This window comes from Numida meleagris, chromosome 4 (assembly GCF_002078875.1).
Source record: "Numida meleagris isolate 19003 breed g44 Domestic line chromosome 4, NumMel1.0, whole genome shotgun sequence".
Classification (NCBI taxonomy): Eukaryota; Metazoa; Chordata; class Aves; order Galliformes; family Numididae; genus Numida; species Numida meleagris.
Window position 1 is genome coordinate 22,802,871 of NC_034412.1, and position 21,894 is coordinate 22,824,764.

At 39.2% G+C, this 21,894-nt stretch overlaps 1 protein-coding gene across 9 annotated transcripts in view; it reads right to left on the reverse strand.

Moving 5' to 3' along the window:
- LOC110397772 (glypican-5-like) overlaps positions 1-21,894 on the reverse strand; it is a 409,202-nt gene that overhangs the window by 321,898 nt on the left and 65,410 nt on the right. For 8 of the 9 annotated variants that reach the window (XR_002437961.1, XM_021394557.1, XM_021394558.1 and 5 more), the window contains exon 3: positions 5,094-5,788. Coding sequence is in view for 8 of the 9 variants with exons in the window: in XM_021394557.1 (XP_021250232.1) it covers positions 5,094-5,788 (695 nt within the window). In the remaining variant the exon portion in view is untranslated. Of the gene's footprint in view, positions 1-5,093; positions 5,789-8,123; positions 8,218-21,894 lie in introns of those variants that run through there. The other variant, XM_021394560.1, reaches the window with a different exon arrangement.

The window sequence follows — 21,894 nt, forward strand, 5'->3', positions numbered from 1 at the left end:
CCTGACACAGAGGTGAGGCTGACAGGATGGTAGTTCCCTGGGTTGCCCTTTCTACCCTTCTTAAAAATGGGTGCACCACTGCCTTTTTTCCAGTCAAGAAGGACTTCACCTGACCCCAGTGATTTTTCAGGTATCACTGAGAGCGGCTTGGTGACTACATCAGCCAGTTCCCTCAGGGCTCTGGGATGTATCTCAATGGGACACACAGACTGACTTTTGGATGTTTAGGTTCCTCAGATGGCAGCAAACCTCATCTTCACTTACAGCAGGAGGGACATTGCTCCCCCAGTCCTGTTCAAGGGCTGTGTGAGCGTGTCAAGAGCAGCCACCAGCAAAGACCGAGGCAAAAAGTTGATGAGTACCTAATCCATCTCCTTGTCCAGTGTTACCAGCCTGCCTGTATTGCTCATTATGGGGGTACACCCTCCTGTGCTTTATAAATATCTGCAGTGTGTGAGTCAGCTGGGTGGGGCGAGACTCCTTCCAGTGCTGTGAGGTGATTGAACAAGGGGCAACGGGCACAAACTGGAACAGAGAAAGTTCCATACAAACAGAAGGAAAAACGTTTTTACTGTGAGAGTGACAGAGCACTGGAACAGGCTTCCCAAGGAGGTTGTGGAGTCTCCTTCTCTGGAGATATTCAAGATCTGTCTGGACATTTTTCTGTGATATCTATGTTAGTGAACCCGCTTTAGCAGGGCAGTGGACTAGATGATCTCCAGAGATCCCTTCCAACTCCTACAGTTCTATCGTTCTGTGTGATTCTGTGATTTCCAGAAGCTCAGAGGGGACCCAGGATCGCAGAGCTTATCAACATGGGCAAAAATGTGTATTTAATACAGGTAGATAATTCAGTAAATGAAAGAACCATTCTTTCGTTATTGGACCTCAGAACACTCCTCTGACATAGGGATATGATGTATTCAGACCCACAAAGGAGATCCAGTTCCGTTTGTAACCACAGACTGCCTAAAGTAACAGGGAATCTGTGCTTGAGCAGGGCATGGAATCTACAGCAACTATCTGTCTGGTACGACACCAATCCCACATACCATCTCTGCCCTTCAGATCCAGACCAAGAAAAAGTCAGCAGCGCTACATCTGCAAGCAAGACCACCATGCCATGCTCCAGACTAAGCCAAAACTGCAGTACTGGGATATGTTCAGTACCACCAGAGGTGCAAATTTTTAGTTAGCACAACCAGATCCAACAGAAATCATTCATACTTCGTATGTTATTCAGTTCCTATCACCTGTTTGCATGTATGTCCCTCAACCTGCTAGGTGCTTCATGAGCAGCAGGAATGCCACCTTTCTGGGAGACTTGATTCAAGGAAGCACAAGCACCAACAGTGTTTGTTACAGATAACAACTTGTGATAGACAAGCAGTAATACAGGACTCCCCCTTGTGAACAAGAGTATCCCTCACATAAAGTGCTTTAATCAAGACACTTCAGGTTAAGCACATGTTCCTGATCAACAGAGACTGACCTGCACTTTTTTTTAATGATTATTTTTAATATTTCTGTGATCATAATTTAAGTATTTTAAGGACTACCGTATTTTATTAGGAGAGACAGGGAATTTGACTTATAATGAATAAGCAAGCACATACACTTCCCCAGGTACCAGAGGCCAGCATGATTTCAGAACTGTCTACCCTCCTCCACGCATTTCACTTGAGGATATTTTATTTCCACTTGGAATAAAAAAAACAAACAAACAAAAAAAAAAGCAGGAAAGATGCAAAAATACAGTTTGGTCTATAGCAATACAGTAGACTGAATACATGAGAAATCAACACCCACCTTTAAAACACAGAAAGACAAAAAGTATGGAGAAAGTCTCAAAAATGATGAGGAAGGGTGAACAAACTCAGCCTCTCTATCTGGCTCCAAGAAGCAGTCAGGGCTCCTACCAATAGGAAAGACAATTAGATTTCAGCAGCAGAAAGTAATGATTGTGATTGCTGATGCTGCAGACCATGGCTGGCCCACATTAGGTTAAATAAGCTGGATGCAAGCCAGTATCATTGAACAAATGGCATGGCACATTCTGCAGGAATCTGAGGAGAGGTTACTAATATCTTAAAGGTGAACTTTCACACATGCTATCCCAGCAAATGGGGCAGTTCTCTTGGCTGCAATGGAAGAGATCAGCAGAGGTTACTCTCTTGTAATAATGCGCTCTTCCTATAAATAGGATTTTTTTAATATATAATTTTATAGTAATTGACTGAACCTCATTTGAGGAAAGTACACTATGCACTCTATTGGTTTATTTCACTCCTTCCTCTCATTTGAAAGAAAACAATGTAACTTCTTATTCTTTGTTATCATCCAGGTAGGCAGCAAGCTTAAAAAAGAACTCTAATTTTTAGCTGCATTACCTATTAAAAAATGTAAAATATTTTCCAAAAGGGCAGGTGCATTAATTAAGGCTGCCTCAGGAAAAATGAAAATTACTAGGAGTGCTCTGCTTTCCTGAATGAGTTTTCCATAGATTATTTATAACTGAATGAAACCAATTACAGCATTTGTAATGGAAACTATACATAGGTTAAACATTTCTATTTTTGCAGAAGCTGAACTACATGCACAGGAAAAGGTCTCTACATTTATATGAAGGGAAAAGAGAATTCATCTTTTTCTGAAAAAATAAAGTACAAAACCTTCTTAGAGTAGTCCAAAAGGGTATATATCGTATAACTGAGAATTGGGGGCCAGATTACAAGAAACCATCAAGCAGAAAGAAATCCTGAAGCTGGATATGGAACTCCTTTCCGTTTCTTCAGAGAAGGAAATACAACTTAATTAGGCTCAATTTTCTAAATAACAGTTATCCTCTGTAACTAATCAGTAAAGTTTTACATCAATATCAGACTAAACATTTGCTCAAATAGTGGAACACGCTCTGTCTTCAAAATACAATCTTACCCTGCAGAAATCTGATCCCTGAAAAAGCTAAAGACTGAGAATAAGAAACTGGCATACAGTCCTCATTATCAAACAGAAAACATCCTTTGCTATCCGACAGAGCAGTCCCTAAAAGCAACACTCAAACTTTTTTTTTTTTTTTTTTTTTTTTTTTTTTTTTTTTTTGTGCACATACATTTCAGGGAGAAAAAGAACTTTGGGAAAAATAATGTAGTTTCAAATAACAGCTTTGTCTGAATGCATTCTGAATGGAAGAAAGAAAATGTTACAAGTTAGTGCAAGAAAGACCAAAGTAAAATAAAATGATATGAATATCCATTAAACTGTCAAAGACGCTTCAGAGGTAATATTGCTTGGAAATCAGCTAGAAGCAATACACTCACTGACTTCATCTGTAATTATCTGGTGTTCACCTTGATTATGTATGCGTTTTACTCCATCAGTAAGCTAAACAAGCATCTGAAGAGGCTTATAAATGCCATGCAGAATTACATCTTAACATTTTGCAGCATGTTGCATGTACTGCAGGCAATATCTGTCAGACCATTTTTGCTGCTAGTAGTCAGGAAGCTACAGTTTATTCCTAGTTACTACTGTGTAATCAATAATGAAGTAGTGTGATGATTTAAGAGGTATCATCTATCTACACTCAGATAAAACTATTAATTACTGTATTAATTAAGAATATATTTTTATTTTCCTAGACTTGCACATAAAAAATCTGATAGGGAAAATGAGAGCAGATGTAAGAATATTGTTCATTATGAGTTCTAGACTTAACACTGCTTTATGTTATACATTACGATGCTACCAACGAGACATTAGCAGGAGCAAGATCTGTTCTACAACACACGTAGGCTCCAAGGCCAATAGTGTAGTAGTTAAGAAAGTAGACAAATCTTGTCCTAATATTTCATGTTTATCCTTGTTTATCAAACTAGCAGGTACGAGTGCCATGAATGAAAAGGAAAAGCAGAACCTCGGGCAACTGGAATTAAGATAACTTCAAATATACGGTGAAAATTCTATCGGATTACTAAGAGTGGGGGCATTTACTTATTTTTTTTTAGATCATTTACATATACACAGTCAGTCTCTGTTTCCAACAGTTCTTCCAAACTCAAGAGAGCTGTGGCACTAGGTATCTTGGAAGGTTACAAATGTACCGCCATTTTCTCAGGCTCAGAAACACCCTTGCCATATCTTTGCATAGAATCTTTCAGCTCCTATTTTTCTCTTACATAATAGACGAACCGAGTTCAGCGTAGGAATTAACTTTTCATATCTGAGCATTTCCTTCTCATTTGTTCTCTGCAAGAATTCCATCCCTAAGAGAGATCTACCTGCATTTCTCTTTTTAAATTAGTTTTTCTCCTCCTTAAGGCCACACTACCACATTTAGACAGTCATATTAAACTTCATAGAGATGTCATCAGCTACATCATTACTCATTTCAGTAATTTCTGCCATAAATTTCAACACCTTGAGAGAATATCGATCAGTCAGATGATGCTATTATTTATGAGAATTCTGCCATCCTAGTTATGTCCTCCTTGATCTACCACTTAAAAAAGATGGAATTATTTTAGTGTATTTTGTTCTTCTGTTAATGTAAATGCTGTCAAATAAGTATCTTTCCTATTGCTTTTTCCACCTTTCATTGGAGGAGGGTACTCACCGTAGACCTCTACTACCTTCCTCATGTCTCAATCATCAGCACAAAAATGAAGTGACTGCAAAATTACGAAAAAGTTAATTTCTTTGCGCTTATTTAGAAACACGCTGTTTTAACCCCCTATATTACTGCCTATGGAAAGTCTCCATACGTTACAAATACTTACATGCCAGGGGAATATTGTTCCTAGAATTCCAGGATCGTATATTTTAAAGTATGAAAATATGCTGTTGATATCAGGTATAATACACTGCAGACAAGCTAGAGCTACCTGGCTTACCAACCTTCTTCTACACCACTACCCGACCCCTCCTCTCATTTCAGTGCAGACTCTACTGAACCACATCTGTAATATTTTCATGGACTATTAACAAAGATCTGGTTGAAAACCAAAACCTGATCCACAGACAGCACAAACTTGTTCAAATATTCAATAATGAAATTTATAGATGGGAGTAGGGAGTGATCACTGAGCACTTACTGTAGCAGAAAGCTGTGGTCCATTTAACTGTGCATGCAGGATGGCTTCGTTGATGGAGTTCCAGATTCCTGTCAGTGTGATTTCCATATCATGCGAGGCCGCCATTTCATTAGTCAGATATTCCAGCATGGAGATATACTCCCTCCACTGCATATCCAGTTCTGACACGCTGGCCAAACAGCCCCTCATCACGTTCAGACAGTATCCAACACAGGGTCTGATTAGCGTCAGACCCTGGCAATGTGGGCAGTACTGCATCCTCACTAGAGCTCTGCTGCACTCCTTGGTGAGAGCAGCATGTTCAGTAGTATTTATCACTTCAGTGCCCAGACTGAGGGCCTGGCTGAGCATCCTACTTGCCCAAAGAGATTTTGACAGCTCTGTAACCATGTTTTTAGAATAGCGTCCAAAAGGATTTATGTCTTGCCTTGTAAGCCGCAGACACTCTGTATAGTCCTCTGATAAATCATTAATTCCTGGATTTATTAGCCGACTATACACCAGAGGAAAGAGACTGTCAAAAAAACGTAATACTGCATTTTCCACCGTAGTCTCTTCACCCAAGATGTAGAGGGAGATGTCTGTAAAAAGTTCTTTAACAGGCTCTGCTGCTTCTTTTGCCATAGGTCTGTAAGCTGTCTCAAATAGGGATCTTGTACGGTTTTCAGCTAAGCGCAGGAAGGACTCAAAGGCCTCTAAAAAAAAAGGGGCAGGAGAGAGAGAAAGAAAGATATTAGAGGTTAACAGCAAGCAGCTTGCATCTAACTCACAGGAGTAATACTGTCCTAGGCAAGGACACCAAGAGGTATACAAAGTCTACAGTATGAACACGCTAATAGTTAATACAGCTTTCATCAGTAATATGACAAAAAAGATAGGTAAATATTACATGTGCATAATAAAGAAATGTCTTAACACATATGTATTTTGTTGAGAAAGATTACTGTATTCTCACTAGTTAGACCCTGGCCCAAACTCTAGTGGTCACCGCTAGATTTCCATAGACTCCAGTGGGCACAGGTCAGGTATATCTAAATGGTTTTTTTAACTGACACTGCATTTGGGCAAAACAACTAGACACATCACCAGAACATCCCTTACATCAACAAGCACTGTTGGTTTCAAGTACTTAGGGACGACTGTAACATTTTCAGTGTCCTGAATATGTCTCTATAAAACTGCAGAGCACAATACTTACAGAAGCGATGCAACTGCGGAACTGTGACAGGAATACCTGGTAACAGGAGGGGTCTATAATATACCCATCACAGAATTACTGCTGCACAGGGGCATATAAATAATAATAAGATATCGGCATTTAATAAAATATAGGGTGAAAATTCATTTCATGTCTTCTTGTAAACCTGTAATAAAGATGCAGTGAAGTCTGAAAAAAGTCAAAGAATAACATGTACATCTCATCAGTGTACGGAAATGTTGATCCTCATTAATTACCCGTACTTCTCAACTGCAACTGTTTGAAAAGATTTAATAATTTGTTTGTGAAAGCAGAATCTTGATAGCATAATGATGGCTTAAAGTTTTGCTAGCTTTTCATCCCAGACGACCTACTGTTATGAAATACCACACCAAAAATGGGAAAAAGTGTAAAGGAATTTGTGTTGTATTCAATCTTGTCTAGACATATATGTGCACATCTGCACAGCTGACATGCAGGGTGGATACATGGTACAATGAAGGACTAGACAAAGCTAACGTACAAAGAGCAACTTCAGATAAAGCTGATGGACAGCAGCTCAACAAAAGCTTGAGATAACTGAATGCAAACATAAGTTGAAGCTTTTATTTCATAGTCCTGTAAGTGGATGGCTGATATGCACTTCCTGCAGAGAACAAATCAGGGATAAAGGCAAGATGCTGTGTGAAGAAATCCTCTCAACGTTAACATCAGCTTGGCCTGAGCTCCAGCCAAGGGTTAGGCAGAACTTGACATCAAGTCCTCTATGAACAAAGAATGAAATGAAATTTTAAGTTCAGGAAAACAGTATTTCACTTAACTACACCATTTTTGAGTGATATAAAAAAAAAAAAAGATTTAAGAAATGCTATAGTTAAGGCATTTCAAATTGCACAGCATAACTATGATACACTGACTGAGGTGCTAGAACTTGTAGACAGTAACAAGCATGGAATCAATTCCCAAGATTACTTTTTGATGACACAGAAGACAGTAATCTGAACTATTTCCACTGATTTCTTTGGAAACTGTACAACAAAAAGCCTCTGACATAAATCATGCTCACACTTCCCTGGACGGCACGCAATTCCTGCTAAGGGAGTAGACCTATCACTCTGTGCCTCCTGAGGACTGGCCAGATAATGGGCTTTCAGTCTAATCCTACTCTGCATTCAGCTGAACATGTGATTCAGAGCAATGTAACACAAACTGATCTTGCCCAAAGATCAGCTCAGCAAAGGAGCTGGCACAATACTGTAAGATTAGCACACACTGGCCAAGTTTTGTAGAAGAGCCTGCTCATGGCCTTCCTCTGTTGCATCTCTGGGCAATTAGCTTGTTTGTCACAAGGAGCATTACAATCCCTTCACCACAAAGGGCAATTTAATCAGACAGATAATACAAGATATCTCATAGTACATTAAATCATCAGTACTTTACACATGCACGAGATGCTTCCTTCTGCCTGAGAATCACTTCAGCATTCTCACTGATATTAAACCACCAACACTCTGGAACAATTTCAAGAAATCAAATGCATTTCCATTTAAAAAGAAGGAAGTTCATTCTCGGGCAGAGAAACATCTTGCCAAGCTTCAGAACGAACTAGATTTTTACAGCTGTGTTAAAAAATCTTAACTTGATCTGTGATGGAAACACTGACACAACTTAACTGTAGTACAGTCAGCCGTGTGCTACTGTACCATTAAATTTTTTTTGTTTGACAATTCATACGAATATTTACTTTTGTTTGTAGGAAAACTCTAACCACCATTTTTATTTATCACACTGAAAAGACACTTCACTTTATCCCTTATAGATAAGCAGCTTACCATTAGGCTATGGAAGCAGGGACTCTCTCCAGTAGATTCTTACACTGTTGTCCCTTGCCTTCCACCTCTGTAAACTCTGCAACTATCACCCTCCTTATCTGAATAAGAGAAACACATTTATGAATTTACAAGTATGTTCTGTTTCCTGAGAAATAACAGCCCCCAGTGAAAGATGAGTCAGTGACAATGTACCTCACAACAAAACAGATTTCAGGAGCTGCCTGGGGTACTAGGTTGTAGACTAGAAACCACATAGCCCTTTACTTTCAAATATCCCTTGTGTGTCAAAATTCTGCATGCAATTAAATGGAATGGCATTATTTTGAGACAGGTATAAAACTGAAATAGTTAAGATTGTAACTTATTTTTCATTGTGCAAGAGAAACAGTAATGGCATATAGCTTTATCCCTCCTGCAAAAAAAGCCAGAACATCAAGTGCATGGTACCAAAACATTCCTGCTGATTGTAGGTACACTGCAAACATCTATAAGCCATCATATGCTTCCTTATCACTATTTGTCAATGACTAATCTGACAATCATCTTTGAGAAGGAAAATTGTAGGACTTTTTTTCTTGTTATAAGGCATTAAGAGATGTTAAGAGAATCAAATTACTGGATCAGCTGGATGTTCTCAGATCTTAGAAACAGCACAGCTTGAAGCAGTTGAAGGGTTTTGGAAGTAGTCGGTTTACATTCGGATTGCACAGGAGAGGCTACCTTAGCATCTTATTATAAAGATGATAATTTATGTACTTTAAATATACTTTCTGTGGTGCTTTGTAAACCTCCTAGATCTCAAAGGTCTAAGAAATAGGAAGTTCATCTGTGTAGTACGTATTTGCAAACATTACACTCACAAAAAGTTGAATTCCAAGCCTAAGCACACTCAAAGAATATCTGGTCACCTTTACAGCCCTTCATCTCAACCTTCCACAATCAATATACAAATATATGCAAACATATTGATTCTGAGCAGAAATAAGTCACAAAAATCTCCAGAATTTGAGGGAGACATTATGTAAATTTTTCCTTCATTTACTATTAATATAGATAGGCAGATGGAAAACCACAATTGTTCTCATGCTCCTCAAGAGCCACTTTTTTGATTAAAGCCTACAGGGAGAAATCAAAGCCATGTCTGGTGTCTGAACTAACACACCAGTAACTCATTAATGAACATCACCTTCACGAGGAGAATTTTCTTCATAACGTTTATCATGTGCTTACAAAGCAGAAGCAGATTTTACGCAATGGTATAGACCAAAGGAAAGAATCTAATATTGTAACACTAGGGTGGGAACGACCTTCCCAAAATAAAGGCAGTTAGCACCAGACATCTCTGTGCACAGAGGGCCATTTTTGTTGCTCAGTAGCTGAGGGTCACATATAACAGGCCTACTCTGGCTGAAACCCTAGTCTTCCAAGGCTAGCCTTCTAAAACTGAGTGCAAATGACACACATGTGAAGGGCAAGTTACTGCCACTGCCAATTAGGCTTCCGTGTGCACCTCACACCACAGCACAGACAAGGTAAGAACGCCTCTCCACTACGTTCATCATTCCTTACCTTCTGCAATAACCAAATGCATGCTAACTTATAAAAAGAAGTGCCCCTAAAACAAGGAAAACTACTGTATTATAAACATTAATGAGAATATTTACCAATGGACAAGAAACCAAAAGTAGAAGGCAGCACTGTACCTAACTATACAGAAATAACATCTGCGCACATTTAAGATTTGCGTGTGATCACGAAAGAAGAATGACAAATTGAAGTAGCTCCATTATTTCTTGGGTCTCTTAGGACCACACTAATATTTGGTTCCTTTCTCCTCAACATCTTGCACTTACTCCAAAGTTACAAAATGCATGAAATTTGTTGAAAATAGCCACCTTTTACTGCTTTCATGTCCTTTAAATCTTCTGTGTCTTTACAGTTTGCCAAAATACGGGACAACACATACATATTTTGCAGCAGTAGGAATGAAGTACAAATTATTTGAAATTTGATGCACAGAGTTCTATGTATACAACAAGAAGTCACACTTGTACGAATCTTCATGACACACACGATAAAATTCTGAGTTCTATATTCATGGATAAGCAATAATATCTAAACATTTATGTATGCGAACAAAAAATAACAAAGATTGCTCAAATAGCATCTTAAATAACATAAAAAGCAGGGTGGTTGTTTTTGAAAAACAGAGTTGTGTAGCTGAGAATTTTCTCTATTCGACAGTATTATTGTGCTCTTTGTATCAATTGCAGTTTCCAGGAAATACATAGAAAACATTACTTTTGGTGCAACCTACATATATGTGGCCCAAGACAATCCCTCTTCACTCAGCACAGCCCAGGCAAGCCAAGAGACTGGACACCCATGAACTAATCAATCCTTAAGAATACAGGTCAGGCAGAAAAAAGAAAGCAGCTTTCCATTACTGCACTTCGGGACAAGGTCTTCACAGTTAGTTACTCCATGAGCATGCCTATGTTGACAGTATCAGATAAACAGGCCATCATGTACTTGCTGATACAAACTTCTGTTCAAGTTGAAGAGCAAAGCTCTGTGCCTCCAGTCATGTGCAACCTGATTAGTAAGAGATCAATGAGTAGCATTATTTACAAGCTACTACTATCATCCTTAAATCCTCTGCTCAGTTTCCAAAAATTAAGGCTGTTTTTAATTCACAAAGACTTATGCAAAGTTGTGAAAAGGCTTAAAAAAAGAGTCTAGCAATGAGATTTCCTAGTCTTTCCTGTCACATTCCCTGTACTGGAGCTCAGACAGCAGCTGGCCAGATGTAAGGCTGGACATGAGAAGTCCTGCTGCAATGGAGTCTCAGAGCAGCAGCCCCACTATGTTACTGCGGGCAGAGCAAAAGCACTTCGAGGACAACTAGCTTCCAGGTAGTCTACCGGGAGAATTACTTCCAGTATCAGCAATGGAAGCCAACACTATTAAGTACCATCTGAAAACTTATCTAATAGCATTAAAATTAGTTTTGTCTTCTACATGCACATAAACATATTCTTTGCAGCACTGGCACAGCTGTGCCATCATATAGGAAACAATCACATCTTCTGACTTCTGTCCCTAGCCATTAAACACACTTCCTTTCCTGAATCAAACATTCCTAGAGCACTTTTTTCTCTTCTGTAAACTTAAACTGCTTCTTTACAATGCAATATTGCACAGGGAAAATGGGAAGAAATAGGCAGCTCCTATTTTTGGTGGGACTGACAAACACTAAATACAATTAACTTTGTGTTCTTTTAATAAGTATTTGACTCTGGAAGCATCAGTAATAGAAGTGATATCACCAAGTTCAAAATAGGCTCATTGCTACACAGGCTGGTAATGCAAAGGGAAAAGAAGTGGGAGACACACAAGTCTAAGAGACACCTTAATAAGAATAGAACAGTCCAGTGACGGGTATCAAGCTTTTGTTCTGCTCTGGTCATTTTGCCCTGAAATTAAATAATGATTTCTGCCATTCGCATGCTGGGGAATATATCCAAATAGCTGGAAACAGTAACTATACCACACTTTTTTTCAGGCTTAGTGGCCACGCTGGCCTCATCCTTAAGGAAATCCACAACATATAATGAAGTTGCAACTAACTGCAAAATAATGTATTAGAGTCTAGGGAATGCTCTGCATTTGTTCTGTGACAAATCAAGCCTTCCTTGTCTTCATGCCCTGATCTTTTTAAAGAACATACTATTTGGAAGAGTTTACAGAGAAAACTTGAAGAAGTTGTTATGCTTCACAAAATAGCTACAGCTTGCTAATTTGATTTTGAACTGCTTCCTATTTCATCTTCAAACTGTGAACAAAATGATTGAGAAAGCTATTAAATTTAGCTGTTTATCACTTCTCTATACTGCATTTCAGTACATGTGTATGTTATTTGTATACACAGCATTTAGAGTGCAATTACTTGCTCTTTTTTAAACAAGGCAGCTTCAAGTGAAACTAGTAACAGCTGATCAGCAAAAAGCCAGAGACTAGATGTGGCATTAACCTTTTATGATACCTCTAGGCTTCCACTGATGGATAAATAAAGCGTGGAGTTTTTTGGGAATATCTGTGCAGTAAAGTCCAAGGGACTTCTGGCATCACAAGGGTAAGATGATCTGGAAGAATAGTAAAAGGCCTGAGGACAATGGCTATCAGAATTCCAATTAATATAATTTATACTTGTAAAGTTCAAATGTGCCAGCTACTATTTAACATGAATTCATAGTATTAATAGGAGATGGGCCAAAATAACTGAGCTGAGAACTGTAGCTGCACTTCAGCTATATCAGCTATTGTCCGAACCCCTCTGTTCTTTTGGCTCAAAGCTTGCTTTCTGAGGTATCTTTTGTGATAAGACTCTAACTGACTTACCAAGGAGGCAAATGGTGGGTGTCGCCGTGTGGCAATCAGCATCACCATGTGAACATTTGAAAGCATTTCCTTCAGAGCTGTTTGCCTCAGGAAGAGAGTGCTCAGGAGTGTTTACTGGTGGAAGATCTGGCCTGTGACCAAGTAGCGCCAGCTTGGTATGGGAGACTGGGGAATGATACCATAGTAACCTGTGAAAAACAGGATGCAGGTGGGCACCTCCCTGCTCCCTCTTATCTGCTGGCAAGGCCCGGAAGATGGGAACAAAGGAGTTTTCTGCTGAGATCCCAAAGCCAGAAGCTACCACTCCAGAGAGAGCTGACTCAACCACTTTGGATTTGGACTGTCACTCCAAAGAGAGCTGACTCGACTAATCTGGACTTATAAGTAAGTTCGTACTGCTGTTGGAGGTGGTCATCAACCAAAGCTGTTGTCAACCAAAGCGGTCATCAACTGAAGCGGTTGGCAACCAAACAACAAGCCCTGATGACCCACCACCCAAGATCAACGTCTGCGCTACAAACAACGCTGGACCCCTGGTGGTGACTATCTCTCTTGCTTTCTACAAAGACTCCTTGCTTTTTTATCTCTTTTCTATCGCCCACCTTCCCTTCCCCATCTCCCTAAGCTACTAGGATTTGTAATAAACTGGTCGGGCTAACATTTGACCCATTGTGTCTTAATCTCGCCATCAGGTGTACATATACTAAAAGAACCCCTTCTCCCTCCTGTATATTGGAGCGAGACAGCTATGCCTTAAATTTTCTTTCCAATAACAACTACTTCATTAAAATGTTCTGACAATATACACGACAGAAAATACTAGTAGTGTTTTCACAATCTCAACTGATACAGATAGATAGGTTCTTCACAAAACTATCTTCAAAGTTCTTAAGAGGTCTGATAACCCTCAAAGACTGGGAGCAGAAATGATGTTATCTGATTAATTTGATCAGTCACTTAAGTGATAACTGGAAGCCACACCTCCATCAAGTAGCATTGCAATACCCAAACTGGCTTACACATGTAAAAGAGTTTTGAAGGACATTTCTTTAAAACACATTTCAGGATAAACACACAGAAAAAGTGTGTGCATTTATTTTTCAGGCTAAAACCCTGCGTACAGTTGCAAAGATACTTAGTGAACTGAAAAGTCAACTTCTCCTTAGAAAATAAAAAAAAACTTTTCTAATAAAAATAACAAATTGGATAATATTTTCTGTAAAAAATACTTTATAGGATGAGGCAAATACCCAGTATCTTTCCAAATAAGCTTCATTCTGTGCTTACTTTTGACATATTGGAGTAATATTGCAAAAATGTAGTCAGCCCTCAAAGGTATGTTGGCCCAGCAATCCAAGTTGTGCATGGTGTTAGACAGGATTTATACTGGGTTCTAACAAAGTAGCTCCCTGTCAGTTTGGTTTCCTCAGAACAGATACTCAGTACATATGGCTGCAACTCCTCTGAATGAGCAGAACTCTCTGGTGCCAAAGTCTTGCACAGATTTTTGCTATTTTCTATTCACAACAGTTTGAATATTAAACTGTAGCCACGTATTTCTCAGAATTCACGTTTGTTAGTGAAATATGCAGTGAAAGATGGAACTCAAGCTACGCTTGTCTGGAAAGAAAGCCAGGGCATGCTACATCTGAGACTAGCCAGGGAGGTAACTACTTGTGGTGATCACACATGTAAAGCACCAACTGAGAACTGCTGTTGCCAGGAGATGGTGCAAAACAATTACTTTATTCTTTCTGAGATTCCTTAGGAGTTACTTTCCCACATGTGTAAGCAGCTTTTCAATGCTGTGAATAACTGCACTATGTGTGCTAGCAGGTAGTCTTACTGCAGTCTCTAGGATTACATCCTGCAGTTAATTTCCTCCCACATACTGCTGGACAGAATAAAAGGGTAACATCACTTCTCCTTTGACTACCCAAGCAAACTGCTTTTATTATAAGTACATTTGAAATGAGATACTTAGCACATTAAGCACAGTTTCCCGAACAATCTCCGCACATTCACCACTGGGTGAATGGCTTGACACTCGTGAGGCTGTGTCATTCATCATAGCACTCCAAATTCCCTGGGTTTGCAAAAAAAATTTGTAACTGGAAATTGCGTTAGGTGAGGATGAGGACACCATGGATAGTACAAGTGTTCTGGAGGAAGTTGTAGCAGCTGTGCACTACTGCCAAATGAAAATTGGGAACTCTAAAGTGCAGTTAGGTGAGGACAGAGCTAATGCCTAAGGAAAATGTGGATATGCAGAGATGTTACTATATACTACCTGAGGAGAGGGACAGTTCCAAACATATCGGGGTCAGAAACTGTTTGTGCAGCCTTCCTGAAAATAAAAACCACAGAGAAAGTAGAAGCTGTGCCAGCTACAGACTGTACCAGCTATCAAGACCAGAAGAGTATGATGCCATCATCAGACAGACAAAGGGAAGGCACTGAGGTTAGCAGTCTGTTGGGGCTCAAAGCATCGCAGTTCTGACACAACTGGGCTTGGCAATCAAGGAATCTAATCAAAAAGCACTGCAGAGTTACTGTCACATGATTTACACAGCAGCACTGACAACCACTGAGACACTGAGCACTAAATATGTTACCTATTAGGTGAGTACAAAACATAAAATGTACCTCTAGAATCCAGACCTGATCTGTATTTCCGTCAGAGTACTAAGTACTCTCCAAAACTTGCTTCTGATGAACTGCTGCCCTGCATGCTCATGCTTCCTGATACAGAAACACTCCAGAGCTGCCAGATACACTGGGACACAGAAGAAATTGAGGTATTTTGTTTGTTTTCTTCTGGTGTACTAAATGCTATAGAGAAAGAATAATATTTTTAAAGATTTGCATTATCTAAGATGAAAGAACCAAAAATCTTAAGTCCTCCAAGACAAAGCAAGAGGAATATGATCTACTCAGTTTTAAGCATCTTTTCATTCTTCTGGGAATCTTCTCATTAACTGAAGAGCAACCAGACAGGAGTCTCTAGGGAGAATTTTCTCAACCCTCTGATTATAGAGTTCAACTGGCAGTAGGAAAACTAACATATTTGTTTCAGAAGGTCATGAACTGTTTCATGATTTCCAGCTGAATTAGTCTGGTGGTCTATCATGACTCCCTTCTAAAAATCTAAGAGAAAAACAGCCAAAGAAAATACGGTTAACCTAACAAAGATGATTTTTTTTCCTTCTCTGAGCTTATGTGATAATGTAGAAATATTTTAAAAAATACAATTCCGAGTGCCATTTGAGGGCTAAGGTCATAAAATAAGACTTTAAAAAATCCTATTTTAAAAAATCTAGATTAAAGCTGCATTTATCAAGAACTTTAAAATGAAGAAAACATAAAAAACAGTAATAATGCAACCATGTGTCCTCAACAGCATGGACTGTAACCCAGAGCAGCCAGCTGGCTCAAGGACTGCACTGCATGTGCCCACCCACTTCCAGCCTTCAGCTGCTGGAAAAGGATTGTTACTCACCATGGCAGCGAGGCTCCAAATGGCAGTCACTGCATACTTCTAGTTTACAAATCACAGGCCAAAACAACTTCCAGCTGTTTCTTCTGGCTTCAGATTGGGGCGCACCAAATTCACTCTGCAGTACAGTAAAACTACCAACTTCACTCACCCTTCCTCTTTGGGTTAATTTGCATAAGGATACCCATGTAAAATAAGCTACAGAAAAAATAAAAGCCCACTAGCTATGTCTATGTACACGATCTTTCATCTAAGTAGTTTAAGTCAGTGGCTTTCATGTTTTTCAGATTTTTAGACAACTCCTATCCACCAAGCCTGGTGACACAGCAACACACAGTATCCTCATCCAACTTTCAGCTCAAACACTCTTTGGTATTGCTCCACAGCACAGCTGCAGGCTGTTAAACGGATCATACATTGTCCACTCTTCCATGATACACTCAGAAGTGTATCAACATCTAGATAAAATGCAAAGGCATTGGCCTTAGACACAGATACAGGCAAATAATGCTTAAAAACTAAAAATCCTTCCTGTAACATCTATTTTCTTCAGTCTCCTTCTATAGATTATTTTGCAAACTTATTTAATAAAATGCCACAAGATGGTTTAAAGGACAAGTTTGCTTGAAGAAGGTGACTTGTTCAGGGTGTTTTTTAGAGTCAGAACAACGAATTTCACTGGATTCCTGAAGAGACATGATGGAAAAGACTTCCATGACTGATTGCAACAGACACTGAATCCAAATTACTAAGTTTAGGAAAACAAGCTGGGTACTGCTTTTCAAAATTTCATGTGCTCACAAACCCCCTCTTACTGGGAAAATTAGAGGTGGAACAATACTTAAAGTAACTCAATACAAACAGAACACAGGTTTCTTTCTGTTGAAAGCTTCCCTTTGATTTATCCTCCCAAATTTCTCCAAGTAAAAAGGCTGGTGTGTGTTCAGCAGGTGGCTCACCATTGGCAGAAGTACTGATGCTGGCATTTCAATAGCTAGAGAGATGTTTGTCAGGAACCAGCTCCAGTTACCCAGCAGGGAAAGTACCCCATCATAATACCACATGCCTATTGTCTGCCTGAAATTCCCTCCTTGAAAGAAGGAAAATGCCTAAGAGGTATGTTTTTCCAATCACATTGACTCCAAAGGTATTTTACAGGACAAAAATGCCAGCAACAAAGACCAAAGGACCAAAACAATCAGCTCACCATGACACTGCCATGCTGCCACACATATCCAGGCACCCTCTGAGATGAGTAGGGCTTCACAAGACCACAATTTGCTTCATTCCTTAAGTATATTACTGATCAGATTTCAATTCAGTACATCATTTTTTTGCATGCGCAGCAGCAGCAATGGAATTTCTAAGAGAGGAATAGGATAGGCTAAATAACAAAGAATATAAAAATCTGCCTTGTTCATTTCAAGGTCCTCTGTATAAAGCTTTATGGCTGGATCTAACTGAGCTGCCTCAAGGATCTGCCTGAGTCCTCAGTTCAGTTAAGCTCCTATGAAGAATCCTGAAGTTTGCACCTCTGGGGGCTTGAAGGTTGATAAAAGTGAGCAACTGTTTCCTCTCTGGGCTTGCCAACCTTCAAGAACTGCTAGAGAAAGTACATTTCTGATTTTGATTAATGAGGCATCTCAAAAAGCTGACGTTCATTTTGTTAACAGGGGCTTTTGAGATAGGTCATCAGAGAGAAGATGCCTGGTTATATCCCCACTTACGTAAATTGCTTGTGTGTCCTCACAGAATGTGAGGGACGTGCATTATTCAGTAGAAGGAAGGACCCTTCCTGAGCTTGTAGAGGTGCCCCTCTCTGCAGGACTTGTTCATTCCTGAGTGAGAAAAGCACATTAAACTCATTTTGTCTGTATTTCTGGCACCCTTTTCCCCTACAGTGTCAGAACTCTGGGGAGAACCTTGCAGATTTTTTTCCTTCTATTTAGCCTCCTCCACAAGAAGGAGCAATCCTCTTGTTTTTCACTCCTGAAAGCCACATTTTTCATCTTCAGCCCTGATTCAATAACGTATTTAAGGTATTTAAGCTTTACCTGCTAGGGACCACCGATATTCTCAATTATCTCACTGAGTGCAGGCTCAAACAGAGACAAAGAGCAGGTCTTTGTTGGAACACGTTACGATTTTCTTTTCTTTCTTACTTCTTAGTGTTACTGAAGTCACTGTATTTCTTCCTCTATTCCTTACAGCTGTTTGGCATACTGCTATGCATATCTTGTTTCTTTTGGTTAAACACAGATCATTAGTGATGGAAACTCAAACACACTAATGTTATAAGTTAAATTGGGGGTCAAACTATGTTTTATGTGCATCTGTCATTCTAAAGTTCTGATAAAAAATTGTTAAACTTTATCATATATATCCAGTTTTTATAGTCCTGTTGAAAGCTCTGCAAGGTTTTACTAAGCAACACAATGAAAAATAAGAGTTGCAAATAAATCATTTTGATAAGGAAAGCAAATTAGCCATTATGGTACAGCAGACTTCCAACATTTAGTGAACTGCAAGAAGACTGACTGCAGCACTACAATGACGTCTTTAACTACGATTTAGAGTTTCCCTTTCCAGGTAGATTAACAGAGAGTTTTGCAAATGAATGTTCAGAATTAAAGTAACAAAACTGTGGTCAGTATGACAGGGAAAAGTGGATATACAGAAAATATTTGGATTCTATCACATGTTATATGTTCATTGTGAATGACCTGTGTAACCCCATACTCTAATCTGCAAAAAAGTTTGGGGAGCCACCTGGACTAGAGAAGAACTGCAATGCATTTGTACGACATATGCAAGCATCCCTGCTGCAGAGGGATGAGTCAGTGACAGATGACTTTTGGAGCTGTAAACTACAGCTACAGATTGTATTTTATTTTACCATCTACTACCCCTGTGCAACTGTCTCCATGCTTCTAAATACACTGGGTATATATTTATGCCAACTTTTATTTCCATCAGAAAATTACCGAGGCCAAAAGCCCAAAAATTCCCTTAAATGCTATAACAGGATCCCTCACGCATACATATCTCGGACATAAAAAGGGCATGGTACAACTATTTCAAATATGCAGCTATCCACTTTACTATAATATAGCCCAGTCTTTTCATTTGTGTGATGTTTTAACATCCTGGCCTATATCAGTTATTCTTATTTGCTCTCATAAGGTCACTTGCTGTTCTATCCTAAAAACACATCTAACTTTCACTTTCACATATTAAAACAAAAAACATATGGGCAGCAACAGATACTCAACTAAAAGAGTCTATAAAGATTTTCTTTCTCAAATGCTTATCTTCAAGTTGATCTGGAATCTACAAAAACAATTCATTTTTGTACCTTACTCATTTAGGTATCATGTTTTTAGCCCAGTCAAATCCAGAAAAATAAATACCAAGTTTTTAAAAGCAGGAGGAAAATCACCACTGAAATATTCCAACAGCATTGGTGGTTTTGTTTCAGAAGAAATTTCAAGATACAGGCATTTTTATTATCAGATACGTTCTCCACTTCTCCTTTTTCTGGATCTTTAAATCTGTTGTAATAAATACCTCCCACTGTTTAATTTCTACTTTCTGAAGCCCCAGAAATGATTGCTTATTTTAACAAATACCCTTTGGCATGAAACTTTGTATGTATAACCCTGTAATGCGATTGATCCCTTCAGAAGCTTGGAATAAAAACATAAAACAAAACAAACAAAACAAAGAACAACAAGGTGAACCATTTCCCAAGCAAATCATGAAATTATCAGAAGACTTAAAAGGAGGGGTAACTGGTAAAGACTAAGAAATTCTGTGCTCTGAAGGAAAACACATCTGCTGCATTTTAGACCTAGTGCAAGAAAACATATTGCCATATGTAAAGTTTATATTGTTTCTGCAATACAATTCTTAATCCACAAAATCCCCATAGAACTTCAGTGCACAGAAGTTTTCCTCCAAGAAAGATGGTATGTGAAACCAGCCTCAAACTTTGCAAAATCACTGGAATTCTGTGAGGCCATTAGAATTCCTCTGACATATCTCTTGCCTTCTTGTTCTGCAAATGTCAAATTGCTCAAGTGTTTTCTCTTGTCCTTCAATTTCATCTTGTACAGTGCCCCTCTTCTGTAAGACTGGGGGGAAGGCTGATGTAGTATGGGAATGGTTATAAACCAGTACCTCACATGTATTCTGCCTTGGCCATAAATTTTCCAATCTTGTGGACATATCATGCCTTAAATATCTCATAATATCATGATCAAACACACTTTGATGCTTATTCACTCCATTTCACTGGTTCCAACAGTTCCTTGGCCTGCTTGTGCCACTTCACTCCATGTCTGGATGTCTTCCAGGTTTTAGGATATCATGATCACTGCATTCAAGTTTGCCACAGTTTCACCACTTAATGCAGATATTCTGTGTAACTACTTGCAAATTCCCTTATAAATTTATATTTAATACCATTGTACTGCAAGAGTTACTGCAGACCTGGTCTGGCAGCTAATACGTAGGAGAAAGGTCCGCGGCCCAACCCTGCCACTCAGCTAAGGAGCCTTCTCAATCTGGATGTCTCTGGGACTGGATTGTTCCTTAATGACATGGCTCACACAGAACAAAGATGGAGGGAGGGTGGGTATTACTGAAGGGAGTCAGGAAAAGGAGAAACTTTATATCTTAAACTAGAAAGGTAAATTATTTTTAAAATCTTGATAGGGCTCCATTCCTGTTCTCCTTTTTCCCAGGGCCCACGGCCACATGTCTCCTGCAAAGGGCCAAAGAAGGGAGCTCTGCCCTGACCAGGAAAGATCTGTCCTAAGCACCTCTTTTTGATTTCTTAACCTTCCACAGTAAAAAGACATGTTTCCTTAGCAGACAGGTCAAGACCAGATCTCCTGCTACACAGAGCCTTTAAACAAAAGTGTTTGGACAGTGTATGCAACATTTGGAAAAACCTACCCATCCTAGTGAAAGGAAGCTCTGAAAGGACCAAGCGCTTTCCTGTTCAAAGAGGCTGTCGAACAGCCCTGAAATGGAAACTCACTGATGCTGAAAAAGCTTTCACTATAATTTAGTGAGGCAGGGCTAGAGAAAATGCACCAAGCAGTAATTTAGCAAAGACTAATGGAGAGCAAGAAGCCATTAACATGAAAAGTGCCATCAGGTGAATGGGGTAGGGGGGGAGAATTTATAGAGGATATGACCTTGAAGACTGGTTTTCAATCTCCTCTTCATAGGCCAAGTAGGAGATTTCCTACTTTGGGAATTTTAATGAGATGATGGAAACAGAGAGTTTGGCATGGCAAAGAATACTTCACAGGAGTTGCTAATCTGATTCTGAACAGAACAGAATAACTAAATATCTAAAAGCATTATGAAAATTAGAGGTTTTTTAATATTCTGTATATAATGATGGTTTGTATAGCAGGTTCAGGAGTACTATAAATTTCTCTACAATACCAGAGCATAAATTTGGTAATCCTGATCACACTACTTAGATATGGTATTATAGCCAAGCAATCTGTCAGACTCAGAAAGACCAACATCCATCCACATCTTTGAAGAGACAAAAAGCTTGATGTTCCTCAGGGATCCTGAGGAATGCACATACATATAGGTGCATACTCATAGGTCCCTAAATCTGACATTTGCTTGAGCTGAGAATTGTCAAAATATTGAAAAAATATCCAGGGGAAAATCAGAATTTATTTTTGGATCTTGCAGTTAACAGGGAAGGGTGAAACGGGCTTTTGGGACAGAAAGCAGTCATTATGAAGGAGCTGTCACAGAGAAAAAAAGACAGTGATCCAGTCCCAGGTCTGATAGCCTGAAGTAGTTCTCATCAGATGCTTCACACACAGCTGTATGAAGCCC